We start from the raw sequence: 16951 nt of genomic DNA, 5'->3' as shown, positions 1-16951 counted from the left end.
GAATATTAGCTGCTTAAGTCCAACATCTTGCCAGGATAATGAAGATGAAACCAGGGTGGACATTTCAATCCCCTGAACTCAATCCCATATTCAATTCAATTCAATTCAGCTTTATTTGTATAGCGCTTTTACAATGTAGATTGTGTCAAAGCAGCTTCACATAAATGGTCATAGTAACTGGAACAGTGTAGTTCAGTTTTTAGTGTTTAAGTTCAGTTCAGTTTAGCTCAGTTCAGTGTGATTTAAAATCATTACTGAGTTCAAACACTGAAGAGCAAATTCATCGATGCGTAGCTCTACCAATCCTGAACCATGCGAGCCAGTGGCAACAGCGGAGAGGGAAAAAAAACTTCACCTGATAGGAGTGAAGAAAAAAAACCTTGAGAGAACCAGACTCAGTTGGGTACGATATAAAATTCAAATTATAGCTCATATTTGATAGACAAGTTGAAGTTACAGTCTGTTGAAGTCAGTGAAAAACTCGCACCTGAGCAATTCTTGTGACTTCATTGCTCACATGAGAGGCTTCTTTTAGGTGCGATCACCAAAAAAGCCTTTTATATAATGCAGTGGTCCCCAATCACCTGGCCGTGGACCGGTACCGGTCAATGAATCAATTGGTACAGGGCCGCACAAGAAATCATGAATTATTTCAGTTTTATTTATTATTTAAACAATCTTTTATTTTGAAAAGTCTTTTATTTAAAAAAAAAATTACCGTAATTTCTTGTTTACATCTCGGTCACTTGAGCGCCCAAATTTAACCCACAAGCAGCAAAATAAGTTCTTTCCTAAGTGGAAAAAGCCTAGTGAAGGACTCACGAACTGGCAAGGAATAGATCCACAATCTATTTGTCAACAAATCAGGTGAATTCAGCATGTCTGCGCAAGAAGATCAACTGATGAAGATTCCAAATCATGGTGGCCTTTTAGGGGCCCTTCGCATATCGCGTCTTTTCTAGAGTTCGCACAAGTACCTTGTTTCCAATGGATATGTGTGCAAGCAGCGTGATGCACTCGCGTCTTCCTGACCAGACGCACCCAGTTGAATGAATCCTGTGAGCGCACTCTGAGTCACGTGACAAGAAATGACTGATCAGCTTCAGCTTGTATGGAGTATTCGCATATCGGGAAAACTAATGATCTCAGACAAACACAGAACACCCAAACAGCAATGTTTTCTCAGCCTGTCTTCCTCTAAGAAAATGGTTGATGGTCGCCTAGCAATCTATAACCCACGGAGCAAAAAAAAAATTGTCAAGCGTTGACCGGTCTGTGGAAATAAAAAGGTTGAGGACCACTGATATAAAGTATTAATTACGTTTCAGTAGTTCAGTTCTTTCTCCATGTGTCATTCCCTTGTTATTACACAGCTCATTTTTTGAAAAAAAAAATTGTTTTGTTTAATTTTTATGTTTGTATTGTTTGGGTTTTTGCCAAATTCTGGTTCAATTTCACTGTATATATTTTTAGTAATATTGGTTAGTAATATTGACCTTTAAAAATTGACCTTGAAAAAAATATTTATTTATTTAATGATGATGATGATGATGATTATTATTATGATTATGATTAATATTATTATAAAAAAACACTGTGCAAAATGTCCTCGCTTTGTTAAACACCACTTGGGAAATATTTATAGAATAGCTTAAATTTCACAGGAACGCTAATAATTTTATCTTTCACTCTCTGATTATTGAAGGTAATATTCTTTTTTTTCCAACATAAATTAGCCGATAAATTAAAGACAGTAATACAAAAACATTCACAATGTTAATACAAAATTGATAAAATACACAACTTCTTAAACAATGTTAAAAAATACAGTATATACAGTTGAAGTCAGAATTATTCGCCCCCTTTGATATTTGAAATATTTCCCAAATGATGTTTAGCAGAGCAAAGAAATTTTCACAGTATGTCTGATAATATTTTTTCTTCTGGAGAAAATCCTCTTTGTTTTATTTCGGCTAGAATAAGCAGTTTTTAATAATAATAATAATAATAATAAAAATATTTTAGGGACAATATTATTAGCACCTTTAAGCAATTTTTTTTCGATAATCTACAGAACAAACCTTTGTTATACAGTAACTTGCCTAATTACCCTAACCTGCCTAGTTAACCTAATTAACCTAGTTAAGCTTTTAAAAGTCACTTTAAGCTGTGTCTTGAAAATATCTAGTCAAATATTATTTACTGTCATCATGGCAAAGATTAAATAAATGAGTTATCAAGAATTTATTAAAACTATTATGTTTAGAAATGTGTTGAGGAAATCTTCTTTCTGTTAAACAGAAATTGGGGAAGAAAATAAAAAGGGGGGCTAACAATTCTGACTTCAACTGTATATATAAATCCTAAAATCATAGAGTGGCCCGGCCAGAGCCCAGATCTGAATCCTATTGGACATCTCTGGAGAGATCTGAAAATGGCTGTACACCATTGCTTCCCATACTACCTGTTATTGCTTGAGAGGTACTGTAAAGAGGAATGGGCAAAAATTCCCAAAGACAGATGTGCCAAGCTTGTGGCATCATATTCAAAAAGACTTGAGGCTGTAATTGCTGCCAAAGGTGCATCAACAAAGTATTGAGTACATGTGTTTTTTTTTTTTGTTTTTTTTTTTACAATGTCATTATGCAATATTGTGTGCATAATGTTGAGGAAATAAATTAATTTAATCCATTTTGGAACATAAGAAAAATGTGTAAAAAGTGAATCGCTATGAATACTTTCCAGATGAACTATATACATTCAGAGGAAATGGTTATTACATTTACAAAATAAGAAGTTTTACTTTTTAGCAATGTAATCCATATGATGTTTTTTTTCATAGATTTCCTGAGATTCATTTATATAAAAACAATTAAACATGACTAAGAAGTGAATTTCCACAAAAGGCAGTCATGTCAATGGGATTGCAAGTGAACTTTTCCAATTTAGTCCAGGGCTGGTTGGTGCGCCGCCCACGTCTTGAGATCCTGTCAGCTGTTCTTGTCAAAGTGCTGAGTTTGGTGTCATCTGACACTCCGGCGCCTTACAGAGAGATGACTTTCACTGCTGTCAGCCTGTCAGTGCCACAAAAACTCAGGGGCCTTTATGTCACTTTCCTGACGGCTTCTTGCATTTGAAGGCCAAACCTCACAGGTGAATCTTGGCTTTCCGCATTTCCCCTAAAATGACCAAACCTTTCATTTTTTTCTGACAAGCAGCCATGCTTTTTAAGACCCCCAGGGGCCAGGAGAACCGGCTTGAAAATAGTACGGTCACACCGAAGGTCACATTGCAGTCTTCTCATTTTCTTTTCCCTCGCGTCTCCTGTTGCCATTCAAGCCTCAAAGCCTCCCCGGTGTTGAACACGTCTCGAAAAACAGGCGCTGCTCTACATTAGCATTTAGTTTGGAGCAATTATCCTCTTGACATTAGAGCATTAGTTAACTGCCAATTTATCCATCATGATGGGGAAGCACTTTATGTGCTTTCCAAATGTCAATTAGGAAATGACTGTGGCATATATCCAATCAACTTGCAATCTTGCTGATTATTTATTGACTGATTAATTAGTGGAGTGGGTGAAGATGGTGTTGCGATCCAGCCGTGTATTGATTGAAGCTGTAGACACCTGTGAATGAGTTATGTCTGCTTTTGTAGATGTGCAACTGATGACACTGCAATGTACACGGCTGTAGCCTCAAACTCGCATGGACAGGCTTCCTCCCAGGCCTCCATCATTGTGAAGAGTAAGCTTTTTTTTCTCATATTTTCTGGTTTTTAAAGGAACACTCCGCTTTTTACCTAGATTTAAGCAGTTTCGATCCATTCAGCCAATCTTCGGGTCTAGCTGGAGCACTTTTAGCTTAGCTTAGCATAAGTCATTGAATCGGATTAGACCATTAGCATCTCGCCTAAATAATAAAAACTAATAATTTAGTTAATTTCCCTAATTAAGCGCTTGACACTTCAGTCGTTACATTGTGTACAAAAAATTATAGAAAATGAAAAGTTGTTCTTTTTCAGGCTGATATGTCTAAGAACTTTATACTTATTCTAGCGTAGAAATCACAGAACTTTGCTGCCATCTAATGCCTGCAGGAGGCGCAATGATATTACACAGCACTGTTACCTATAGTGGTTATCCAGCTGGGGACTATTTTCAGGCACTGGGTAATATTACTGCGCCTTCTGCAGCAATAAAGCATTTTATTTTGTAGTGTTTGATATTTTTTCAATGGGATAAACCCCTTGAAATGTACCATCTCCTTTTCAAGGGGGTCGAACAATTAATCACAATCACATAATAATAACACCAAAAGACAAAATAAAACATAACTTACATTAATTTTCTTGTCGGCTTAGTCCCTTTATTAATGCGGGGTCACCACAGCGGAATGAACCGCCAACATATTCAGCAAGTTTTTACGCAGCAGATGCCCTTCCAGCTGCATCCCATCTCTGGGAAACACCTACACACACTCATACACTATGGACAATTTAACCTACCCAATTCACCTGTACCGCATGTCTTTGGACTGTGGGGGTAACCGGAGCTCCCGGAGGAGACCCACACGAATGCTGGGAGAACATGCAAACTCCTCACAGAAACGCCATCTAAGCTGAGGTTCGAACCAGTGACCTTCTTGCTGTGAGGCGACAGCACTACCTACTGCGCCACTTGTTGAGTAGTATACAGTACATACATAAATATATACATACGTATATATATGTGGTACAAAAACTATATACAGATCAGAGAATCAAATAAATAATAACATCCTTAGGAAAAAAAGTACAATCCAAAGTAAAATATGATAACAAATTTTGCTTAAAGACCTTAAATGATGTAGTGCACAGGTGTCAAACTCCGTTTCAAAAGGGCCGCAGCTCTGCACAGTTTAGTTTCAACCCTAATTAAACACACCTGATCAAACTAATTGAGTCCTTCAGGCTTGTTTGAAACCTACAGATAAATGTGTTGGAGCAGGGTTGGAACTAAACTGTGCAGGGCTTCGGCCCTCCAGGGATTGAGTTTGACACCTCTGATGTAGTGGATCGAATGTTAGCAGGCAAATTATTCCAATCTTTTGGACCCTTAAACATAAAAGCTCTTTTACCCATAGTTTTTTACAAGGAGGGACAAAAAAAAAAGTCTGAACAGAATGTCTAACTTGATAATTTAAGTAAAAAAATACAAAATATTGTTGTAAATAATAAGGATACTCAAGATGAATACATTTAAATATAAATTGAAGGCAGTGAATATGTTGAATATCTTGTGTGCAAAGATGGCCACTGCAACACATCATACATTAAACAATGATGTGTGTAAAAAGAACAACCCAGAACAAATCTGCAAAGTCTATTATATGCCGTATTAAGAGGAGCAAGATCTAATTTTGACGCACTCTGATAAACAATATCTCAATAATCAAAAATTGGAAAAATAAGCTGAAGAGCAAGTTTCTTGCGAACACTAAATGAAAAAGTATAGGTCTATAGTTACTAGGAATTATATAGAGGAACTAAAGAGGAATTTTTGGTCTTAGTGCACACTTAAGTGTCATGTTAAAGGTCCCATGAAATTAAAATAATTATAATTATTAAATATAATAATCTAATAATATAATTTTAAAATGTTAGTATCAGTATTGTTAGTTTTGCAAGATATGTATACTCTAGTGAGCACCAAAACAGTTTCAAAATATCAGTGATATAAACAAGTAAACCTTGTAGTTTGGATCAATGGTTTTATTCATGTCACTTTATACCTCAGTTTTTCATTAAATTGTGAGAAATCAAATGCTAGTATGTGCCATGCCCCGCCCCCTTCAGCTTAACATTTGATAGGCTTGAACTCAACCATTGATATATACACTAGATATCACATACGGACACTGAGCATGCGTCAATAGCGCCGCCACATTTGTACAGTGCTCCCAGAACAAATGCCATTCAAACGCACTAGTTAAGACAGTGTGCCAATGTGAAGAGGCTGGACTTTAGCGATGTGTACGGATGTAGTAACGAGCAAACAAAGAAAACAAAGCACAAAGGCAGAACATTTAAGGTTTAGTTTTTTACGTTTTTGTATGTCACGAACTTTTGTGCACAACAAGTAACATTATTGATGATAATACAGTCACCTACTGCATTCACCATGAGGCAAAGGAGCACAAACTCACACTAAATACTGAATAGGCTTATGCTAGTTTTGTTGAAAAAAATCAGCAAACAATGTAAATGAAATATGACAACAAGATGCTGTAGTGCCAGAAACTTGTATTATTGTCAGCTAAGTGAATAACCCAAATGAATCGTTCCCTCTGTCAGAATAAGAAGTGAAAGCAGGAGAGGACGTGTGTTTCAGGACTCAGATTAGATCAAATTAAACAGGGAGGGAGGATAATACACTTCCATGCACACAAACACACACTCTTTGCCCGTGCGGCCACATCCATCAATGAAGAAAAGTGATGGAAAATTATAATTTTTGTAATTTAAAAAATTATTTGCATCCTGGCCACCGGGAAGACTCTCGATGTGCATACTGTATGTGTATATTTTTGGCTTTGGATGGCCACAGTCCTCCACTGCACCTTGGTCTCGCATTTAGTTCAAAAGAGCGCTACCCTGTACTAAAATGGCAGCTTTATTAACTAATTTCTTTTAGTAGACAACAGCAGGGTAGGCAACATCTAATGTATATATCTAAGGAACTCAACCACTCTCCCTAGCAAAGCGGTGATAAAACAAAACTCTATTGGCTGTTCTTTTTAAAGGGGAGGAGCTACTCTATGTCCCACTCTCTCTTCATATTTTGCTTGAGATTATGTCAAACATAGAATAAAATAAGCTGATTTCAAAGCGCGTTACAGGAACGATTAAAAAAAAAATTAAAACTCTTTTTTTTATTTCTAAGATGCTAATGGTCTAATTTAATTCAATGATTTATGCTAAGCTAAGCTATATGTGCTCTCGGCAGACTTGGAGATTGGCTAAATGGATTTAAAAACCATAATTTTCAACTTCTAAATTCTAAGTGACTTATGCCCAAAAAATGTACAATGCTATAAAAATACATTTGCTAGAGAAACACGAAGAAGCAATTCATGTATTTGTTTGTTTGTTTGTTTTTCTCTTTGTGTACTCCGAAATGTGGATTGACTTGTTTGAACTGCGGGAAGGTTGATCATTTTCTTGCCGTGTGTGCTTTATAGGGTGCAGAGAGGAAGAGAAGTCTACTCCCTATTCCTGGATGCCTTACCAGTGTAAGTGGCAAAGCCAGAGAAAAATAATAGTAGAAAAATAGAATTAGTAGAAAAATAGTAACAAGTATGATTTTAAAATAAGTCATGACAAAAAATTGTGTTCTCAGATGCCATTTTACCTGAAATCAAGTACACAAAGATTAACATCACCTTCCTTGAGACGTTTGATGTGACTTTTGGAAAAGAAGGCGATAAGGTCACCCTGAGCTGCAAGATGACCATTAGCCCCAATCTGGCTAATCTGCAGCCTGAAGCGCTGTGGTATCGAGATGGTAGGTAATGGCCTACTAATAACAGTTTTCAATCATCTGTTATATAATATATATAGATTGACATGCAGTCCCACCCCAAACACTGCCATTAGTTGAGTCATTGTTTTTTGATAGGCTGCTCACACAGCAAGACTGAGATTCTGTGTTGTGCTGATAATGCTGATACTCATGTGTGGTTTTATACTGTTATGAGTTTCTTTCTTCTGCTGAATGCAAAAGAGGCTATTTTGAAGATTTCTGTTTGCTGTCATCCATTTACTTTCATAGTAAGAAGAAGAAAAAAACTTTGGTAGTTAATGGGTTCCAGCTACTAGCATTCTTCAAAATATCTACTTTTCTGTTCAATAGAATATAGAAACACTTATATTTGATTTGATTTAAATTGATTTGATTTTATTATATTATATTATATATATATATATATATATATATATATATATATATATATATATATATATATATATTTATATATTATTATATTATATTATATTATATTATATTATATTATATTATATTATATTATATTATATTATATTATATTATTTTTATTAGAAATTTGCATATTATATTTTTTATTTTATTATATTATGAATTTGTATATTGTATTATATTAAATTTTATTTTATTTTATTTTTTGTTATGTTATATTATATTATAAATTTGTATATCATATTATATTATATTATACTATATTATATTATATTTCATTTTATTTTATTATAAATTAGTATATTACATTATATTAATTTTATTTTATTTTATTATATTATATAATAAATTTGTATATTATATTATATTATATTTTGTTATATTATATTATAAATTTTTATATTATATTATATTATATTATATTATATTATATTATATTATATTATATTATATTATATTATATATTATAAATTATTATATTATAAATTATTATATTATAATATATTGTTTTGGACGAGTGAAGGGAGAATACATTTTCACTTTTGGGTGAACAATCCCTTTATGCTGCCAAATAAACAGTTTTCTAGCAGCTTCCGCAAGTGCAGACTGTCTTTTTGGTTTTAAAACAGTCCTGTCAGGATTTACTAAACATGTGCAGTGAAGATCTTGCACTGAAAAGGTGTGAATACTGTTATTTTGGAACCTGGCCTTATTGAATATGCTTTTGTTGAAGTTTCTCTTTTCAAATTTTATGGGAGGAGAGTTTTTTTGAATAAATCCTGCACTAATGTGTACCTCAAATTAATGGCATTTTTGACATTATTTAATGCCTAAATATTTGCTTGTCTAGTTTCATCTTAACCTACATCACTCATTCATTCAGAACATGCAAACCCCACACAGAAAACCCCACACAGAAATGCCAACTCACCCAGCCGGGACTTAAACCAGCGAACTTCTTACTGTGAGGCGACAATGATAACCACTGAGCCACCGTGCCACGTTATTTATTTTTGTTTGTTTTTGTATTTTTTATTTATTCATTCATTTTCTTTTTGGCTTAGTCCCTTTATTAAAATGTGGTCGCCACAGTGGAATGAACCGCCAACTTATCCAGCAAATGTTTTACGCCGCAGATGCCCTTCCAGCTGCAACCCATCAAAGGTACCACATGTTTTCTGGCTTGTGGGGGAACCTCGAGCACCAGTCCAACATACAAACTCCACACAGAAACGCCAACTGACCCAGCCAAGGCTCAAACCAGCAACCTTCTTGCTGTGAGGTCAATTGTGCTACCCACTGCGCCACCGCGCACCCCTTTTTTATTTTTATTTTATTTATTTTTTTGATAATTTTACCTGCATTTTATATCCCTATATATCTGTCCTAATGAAAGCGGCATCTGATTTATTACCGTGACATAGACCTCTTAAACTCGCCCTGTTTTTGTAGGTGTTGCTTTTGCAGTTGAGTCACGTACACAACGAAATGGCTTTTTATGTCCGTTTGTACTTTATGACTCATTTCACTCCAATCTCATTTCCTGAATAATCAGATTACACATTCTCTTCAGATCTGCAGTATATTCCACCCAAAAAAAAAAAAAGAGTAATAGTTTCATATTCTCTCCTCTGATACCTCATGTTGTTTTTTTTGGACTCTCCAGAGCATCTCCTGAAAGAATCGAAGTGGGTGAAAATGGAGTCTGGGGGAGGTGTCGCCAAGCTCACGCTTACTCAACTCGCTAAGGATGATGAGGGTCTTTACACCCTCCGCATGATGACCAAGGGAGGCGATGCGGTCCACAGGGCTTATGTCTACGTTGATGGTAAAAAGTTGTGAACTTCTTCAAGGCTTTATGCATTTGTGTTTTTTTTTCTTTGATGGCCTTTAAAGGTCTGCATTAGCATAATTAATCTCCCACAATCTCTAAAGTGCATACGTCTATTTCAGAGTGATTCCCTCAGCGCATCAGTGATGTGTAGGAGTCATCATGTTTTGTCTTGGCAGATGGTCCACCTCCAGTCCCACGAGCTCCTGGAGCACCAATGGACATCAAAATCCATGACGCTAACAGAGATTATGTCATCGTGTCCTGGAAACCTCCTAACACCACCACTGAAGGCCCTATCATTGGATATTTTGTTGACAGGTGACTTTCCTGACTAAAGTGTGTGGTTTATGGTGCACATTCCTTCAAGCCGTCTTGATATCGTGGTCTCAAATAAAATATTTGGAGACTTCACACTTTAAAATTCCTTGATGGGATTGAATTAGATGAAATATCAAAAGTATATAAATATATTAAACATACCCCCATATACATTTCTGGAGAGTGCGGATTATGTAGCCAAAGCTACGCATGGCTGCATTTCGTCTTTAAAAGGAACTCAGGGCATTATGAAGCTGTCAACGTCTTCTGTTTCTTGTTGTGCTACCAGCTGACCGCTTACTTCCATGTGGATGGCTTTTCCGTTGTTATAGTTTTTAGAAGAAAAAAAGCTTCTTTTAGATAACGTTTTCTGCTGCAATGTCAGTTAATAATCATGCGCTTTTAAATTGCTGGAGAACGCAAGCTGAAATGGTTGCTGTTGAGTGGCTGCTTCTTCAAGTACATTTACATTTACATTTAGTCATTTAGCAGACGCTTTTATCCAAAGCGACTTACAAATGAGGACAAGGAAGCAATTTACACAACCAAGAGCAACAATGAATAAGTGCTATAAGCAAGTTTCAGGTCTGTAAAGTCTAAGAAGGGAAGTATTAGTAGTATTAGTATTTTTTTTTTGTACAGTTAGTGTGATATTCAGAGAGGCAATTGCAGATTAGGAAGTGAAGTGGAGACTAAATAGTTGAGTTTTTAGTCGTTTCTTGAAAGTAGCGAGTGACTCTGCTGTTCTGATGCAGTTAGGGAGTTCATTCCACCAACTGGGCAGATTGAGCGTGAGCGTGAGCGTGAGCGAAAGTGATTTCTTCCCCCTTTGGGATGGAACCACGAGGCGACGTTCATTCACAGAACGCAAGTTTCTGGAGGGCACATAGATCTGCAGAAGCGAGAGCAGATAAGAAGGAGCAAGGCCAGAAGTCACTTTGTAGGCAAACATCAGAGCTTTGAATTTGATGCGAGCAGCAACTGGCAGCCAGTGCAAACGGAGTAGCAGAGTGACATGTGCTCGTTTAGGTTCATTGAAGACCACTCGTGCTGTTGCATTCTGGAGCAGTTGAAGAGGCTTGATAGAGTTAGCTGGAAGCCCAGCTAGTAGAGAGTTACAGTAATCCAGTTTGGAGAGAACAAGAGCTTGAACAAGGAGTTGAGCTGCATGTTCAGATAAGAAGGGTCGGATCTTTCTGATGTTATAGAGTGTGAATCTGCACGATCGAGCAGTTCTAGAGATGTGGTCAGAGAAGTTTAGTTGGTCATCAAATGTACTCCAAGGCTTTTCACCATTCACCAAGTAGAAATACATACATTACTTTGATTTCATTGAACGTAAAAACAAAAATTAGCTGTGAATTGAAGTCTAAAGAACTTTTGACTGCTTTTAACTTGACCAGCAACTTGAAAAGTCTGCAAAAACCGAAAGCATTCTATGACAATACTTATTGCCAAGGACAATACTTATTGCCTAAAAAGGCTAAATTGACCTTTTTTGTGCAGGAACGAAAGGGTTTCTTCTTAATGTGAAGAGCAGCGTTGCTACTTATGGGGCTGTTCTTTTGCACGTGTGCATATTCGGAGCGCATGTGCATATTCACATTTTCTAGGCGTACTCAATTGAAAACCACAAGTCGCGTGGCAAGAACTGACCGATCAGCTTCCTACTTTGGGATATATACATTTCGGTAGACTAATTACCTCAGACAAACATAGAAAATGCAAACACTGCAGTGCTTTTTCATACTTTGGATGTCAATGGTTTTAGGTATCCAGTTTTCTTCTTTTGTGTTAAAAAAAAAAAAGACAAACAGGTTTGGAGCAAGTGAATGAAGAGAGAATTTTACGTTTTGGGGCGAAAACTTTAAGAATTTTTGTCAATTTGTATATTTGCATTCACTACTTACTTCTATTTTTAAAAATATTTATTATCTATTTTTTTGTCCTGTCTCTGTAACTCTGTTGCACTGTTGAAGCTCTGTCACAAAAAAAAAAAAAAAAATCCTTGTATCTGTAACATACCTGGCAATAAAGCTCTTTCTGATTCTGAATTTTGAGTATGTCAAGCTGCTGTGATCAACCAATTGTAATGTTTCTCAGTCAATATTAAATTACAGAAAGAGCTACAGTTCATTTTGTATTTTTATAGGTATATTTTATGTTTTAAAAGTGACTTCAAAGTAATTAATAATCCGATTACTTTTTAAAGTAATTAATAATTTAATCAGATTACAATTTTTCAGTAGTAGTCAGTAATTTGTAATCTCTAACTTTTAAAAAGTAACTTACCCAACACTTCTTGGGTGTTTATGCGAGAACATCAGGTATGGATGGTACTCTCAAGAAATTTGAGATTTTAAAAAGCATACACAGCGGCCTCGAACGGATTTGCGAAAAACAAAAACTGCAAAAAACGTACCTCCTGAAATGTATTTTACACTCTCCAGAAAGATATACAGGGATACATATTAACAACGAGCCTTAGTTAGTTAATTCCCAGTAGCTTTCTTACTCTATTCTTTATTTTGCCTGTATAAATCTGAACAACCTTGCTTGTATAGTATGTGTTTGTTCTTTCTGTTGTCTAAGACAATGCTGCATTAAAGTTGCTTAATTATAGATGATTGGTAACATAAAAAAAAAAAAAAATGTTGTTTCTTTCAGCAAAGGCCACTTAGAAGTTGCTTACCAACACATAGGCTACTTTGCATATGCTAATTAAGTCTCTGATTAGTTTGTTCTCTGTTCCTTTGAGCTCCATAGCATTGAGCTGAAATTTACTCCTGTCAGATGATAATCAGACGGTTAAGCGATGCATGGATCCGCAATTATGTATGAACGCTTCTTAGCTTATATCATCTCCTCGGAATATGAAAGTGGGCTGTGATTTTGAGTCTTTCAGCGCATTGTGGATGTAATGATTGGATAATGTTGTTTGCTGTCTTTATTCCTTGTTGATCATGTTTTTTTTTGTCACTCTTGTTCGGCAGATGTGAAGTTGGAACAGAAAACTGGGTGCAGTGTAACGACTCTCCTGTTAAGATCTGCAAATATCCTGTGCAGGGCCTGTTTGAAGGACACTCTTATTATTTTCGCGTACGTGCTGTCAACTCGCATGGTATCGGCAAACCATCCAGAATGTCTGAGCCCATTGCTGCTCTGGACCCCACAGAGTTCGAAAGACTACATGGTAAGCGAAAACTGAGGGGCATAATGCAGCATGATCTAGTTTGTAAGTAAATAAACCGCAAATGATTTAATAAATTATTATTTATTTTTAAAATTAATTATAATAATAACAATAATAATATTTATTATTATTGTTATTATTATTATTATTATTATTATTATTAGTTTATTTATTCATTTATATATTTATTTATTTATTTATTTATTTTATTATCACTGTTATTATTACTACCACAGCAACAATATTAACTATTGATTTAATAATTGATTTAAAATTAAGACATGCCTTTTCTTGTATTTTCTAATAATAATATCAATTATTAATTTAAAAAATAGAAGTCGGTTGAAGGTGCTGTATGTAAGTTCTTGACTCTTCTAAAACATAAAAATATCGTAATATGTTTGCATAAATTTAAGAATCATGCTAAGTGGACATTCTTATTAATTTAGCTTCGAAAATATGCTTTCTGTGCTGAAACGTCTGTCTTTGATTTGGCCCTTCTAACCCGCCCAATGCCAGTTTAGCCAATTAAATTTCAGCACCTCGGGTTGCCTTGGTGGAAAATCACGTATTTCATTCAATCAGGCATAAAGGCTCTCAGCGTATGCTTCCATGACTGAAATGCGACCTCTGGTGGACAGTAGCAGACTCCAAAATGAGACACTGATTCAGAGTTCCACATGAGGTGTTTATTAATGAGCAAATAATATAAATAATATAATAATATAAACTCAATGCACTCCAATGAAATGGTAAGGTTTATAATCTAATTAATACATATTAAACCTCTTTAACATTATTAGATGTATATTCTGAATCACTGATATGTGTTGGTTTGCACCAAGTCACTGTTCTAAAGTTCAGTTAAGGTAAACTGTCTACTGCTCCTTTCAGAAGTATGTCAATAAATGTCATGTAAAATGGCAATCAAACTCACATTATTCGCATTTAACACACTTAGTAAAGCAAATGAGGTGTACCTGAGTACATAGTTTTTTGTTGTTCAGCTACAAGAAATAGAAGCCTTTGTAAAATATAAATTTCAGGTGTTGGTTAGAAAATATTCCTTGTATCACGTGCCATTGCTTTTATTTAGAACATGATTTAAATCAGCCTCAGTCTCGATACTCAGGCATGCTGTTGATGTTGTCAATCTGGCAGCATGCGCTTTTGTGTTTTGAACCATGGATGCAATACCTAGTTCAACCACTTGGTGACAAACTTACATACTTCACCTTTAAGACATGCTTTTTCTGGGCATTGACAATATACCCAATAACAATTGAGTACTGAATTTTTATTTTTCTTGCATGATTTATTTATATATTCTCTGCCAATGTGTCTAAATGGGAACCTCTTGCAATGCGCAGACCATGCAAAAAATAAAATAACAATAATAATTTGCAGAGATTGTGCTCTTGCAAGCTGTTAGTAAATATTACCCAGAGTTTTCATGCATTGGCTGTATTATTATTATTATTATTATTATTATTATTATTATTATTATTAGTTCAATTTTGTGTTAATAATGCCGCTTGCGTACTGTTGTTTATTTCAACAGCCACAAAACTCGGTGGGAGACTTGACGTTGTGACTTACTATGATGACCTTGAAGGTAATATACAGTTGTTATTTATTTTGTGAATGATTTGGAAAGTTTAAATTAAGTTAACAAAGGGGCTTAACATTTTTTTTAGTTGTTTGAAATGATATAGTGTAAAATGACTATTGTTTTACAGATTTATTGAAAACGCAAAGTAAAATGTTCAGTGTGTATATATATGTGTGTGTGTGTGTGTGTGTGTGTGTGTGTGTGTGTATGTGTGTGTGTGTGTATATATATATATATATATATAATTATTATTTTTTTATTAGAGGTGTAACGTGGACACACATATATATATATATATATATCTGCTGATAAGCTAATAACTAACACTTAGTTAAGTGTTAGTTATTAGCTTATGTATGTTATTGGGAAGTTATTCTAAAGTTCCAATTATTCCTCATTTACTAACAGTTAATAAATTAAGACTAGTTCCAATTTTAGAATAACACCCAAATAAGATATATAAACTATTAACTGATACTTATCAATCCTTTAGTAAGTACTTTACAAACAGCTATTTCGTGATCAATTACTAATTTATTAGGTTCAGTTATAAATCATTAAAATACAGTTAACAAGTCATTTAGAACTTGTTAACTAACAGCTTGTAAGTTACCTATTGGCTATCTATAAGGCACAGTTATAAATCATTGACAAACTAATAACTATTATTTAACAAGTCATTTACAACTCATTAACTAACACTTTATTAATGAACTATTTACTAGTTATAAAGGATAGTTACCCCCTAAAGGACTGTTTCACGCTCTATGAGTGTCATTCATGTCTTTTCAGGTGCACTCGGTCAGAAGACAATCGCCTGTGATATCATAACATGTTGTTTTTGATTATCAGGATGTTGTAGGCTTATAGTTATAACACTATTTATACAATATAGTTATAATGATATTTATACCTTATCAAACTAGTACAACTTACTAAGCAAAACTAATACTAAAGTGTTTTACATTTGGTTTATATTTTGGAACAAAATATATGTTTGTAGCAGTTTTTAATTGTTTAAGTTCATTTGATTGACTATATATAAGTCAGTAGATATTACTGTTGCATTTATTGGGTAAAATTGCTACTTTTTACTGTCATTCAATCTGTTTTTGGTCATTATCACTTTAATTGAGCGTGCTTCTGCGTGCTGTATGAAAGCTCCAAACTGTTAACATGGATGCTGAAAAAGCATTCGCTGCTCACGCTCTGCTCACGTGCTGCTTGCGCTTGCAGTGTGAAACAAGCTTAAGGATTAGATCGGTGGTGATTGTGACAAAATCTATACTACAGACCTTATAATAAATAAATAAAACTTTCAAAACAGCAAAATCATGAGAGCCTAATTAATTTAAACATTAAACATGAAAGATCCAATAAAAACTTAATTACTTGTAAAACTGTAGCAGTATGGTTCATTTTCATTTGGAACAACCCAACAAAGGGAAATGACCTTGCACTTCAATGCTTAAAACCTACTCCTTCACTGCATCTTTAAATATTTTGGTATAGCAATGGCTTAAAATGATACTTCCTTTTGTAACACAACTTCGCATGTCTTTGCATTTGTAAAAAGCATTAGATGACAGCAGCTGTCACTTTGTTCTTTCCCCCCTTATTCTGTTCATGGTTTTCGCTTTCAGAATTAGCAATAATTATCCAGCCCGTAATTGGTTCTCTTCTGAGAGGTACTGATTAGTTTTTGATGAGAATTCCATCAGGAGGAGAACGTGCAAACATCTGTGGGTGTTTTTCAAATTGAAATGAACACATCAAGCAGTATCACCCACGTGCAAGGATATATGTAGACTTTATTTGTGATAGCTGCAGGACATGTTAAACGAGACAGTACATGTTAAAGGAGACCTACATTATGCCCCTTTTTACAAGATGTAAAATAAGTCTCTCATGTCCCTAAAGTGTTAGGAAAACATCAGCTTAAAATACACACAGAAATATGTTTAAAACTTACTTAGCAAAACTAATACTAAAGTTGTTTTACATTTGGCTTTATAGTTTGGG

The 16951-nt window shown here is 34.8% G+C and overlaps 1 protein-coding gene across 2 annotated transcripts in view; it reads left to right on the top strand.

Moving 5' to 3' along the window:
- myom2b (myomesin 2b) overlaps nt 1–16951 on the top strand; it is a 92680-nt gene that overhangs the window by 7652 nt on the left and 68077 nt on the right. For both annotated transcript variants that reach the window (XM_073920583.1, XM_073920582.1), the window contains 7 exons: nt 3658–3746; nt 7221–7271; nt 7379–7543; nt 9639–9800; nt 9983–10124; nt 13118–13317; nt 14879–14932. In XM_073920583.1, coding sequence (XP_073776684.1) covers nt 3658–3746; nt 7221–7271; nt 7379–7543; nt 9639–9800; nt 9983–10124; nt 13118–13317; nt 14879–14932 — 863 coding nt within the window. The remainder of the gene's footprint in view (nt 1–3657; nt 3747–7220; nt 7272–7378; nt 7544–9638; nt 9801–9982; nt 10125–13117; nt 13318–14878; nt 14933–16951) is intronic.

Source organism: Danio rerio, chromosome 13 (assembly GCF_049306965.1).
Source record: "Danio rerio strain Tuebingen ecotype United States chromosome 13, GRCz12tu, whole genome shotgun sequence".
Lineage (NCBI taxonomy): Eukaryota > Metazoa > Chordata > Actinopteri > Cypriniformes > Danionidae > Danio > Danio rerio.
Note: the sequence above shows the minus strand (reverse complement) of the source record. Positions and strands in the feature narration are given on the sequence as shown.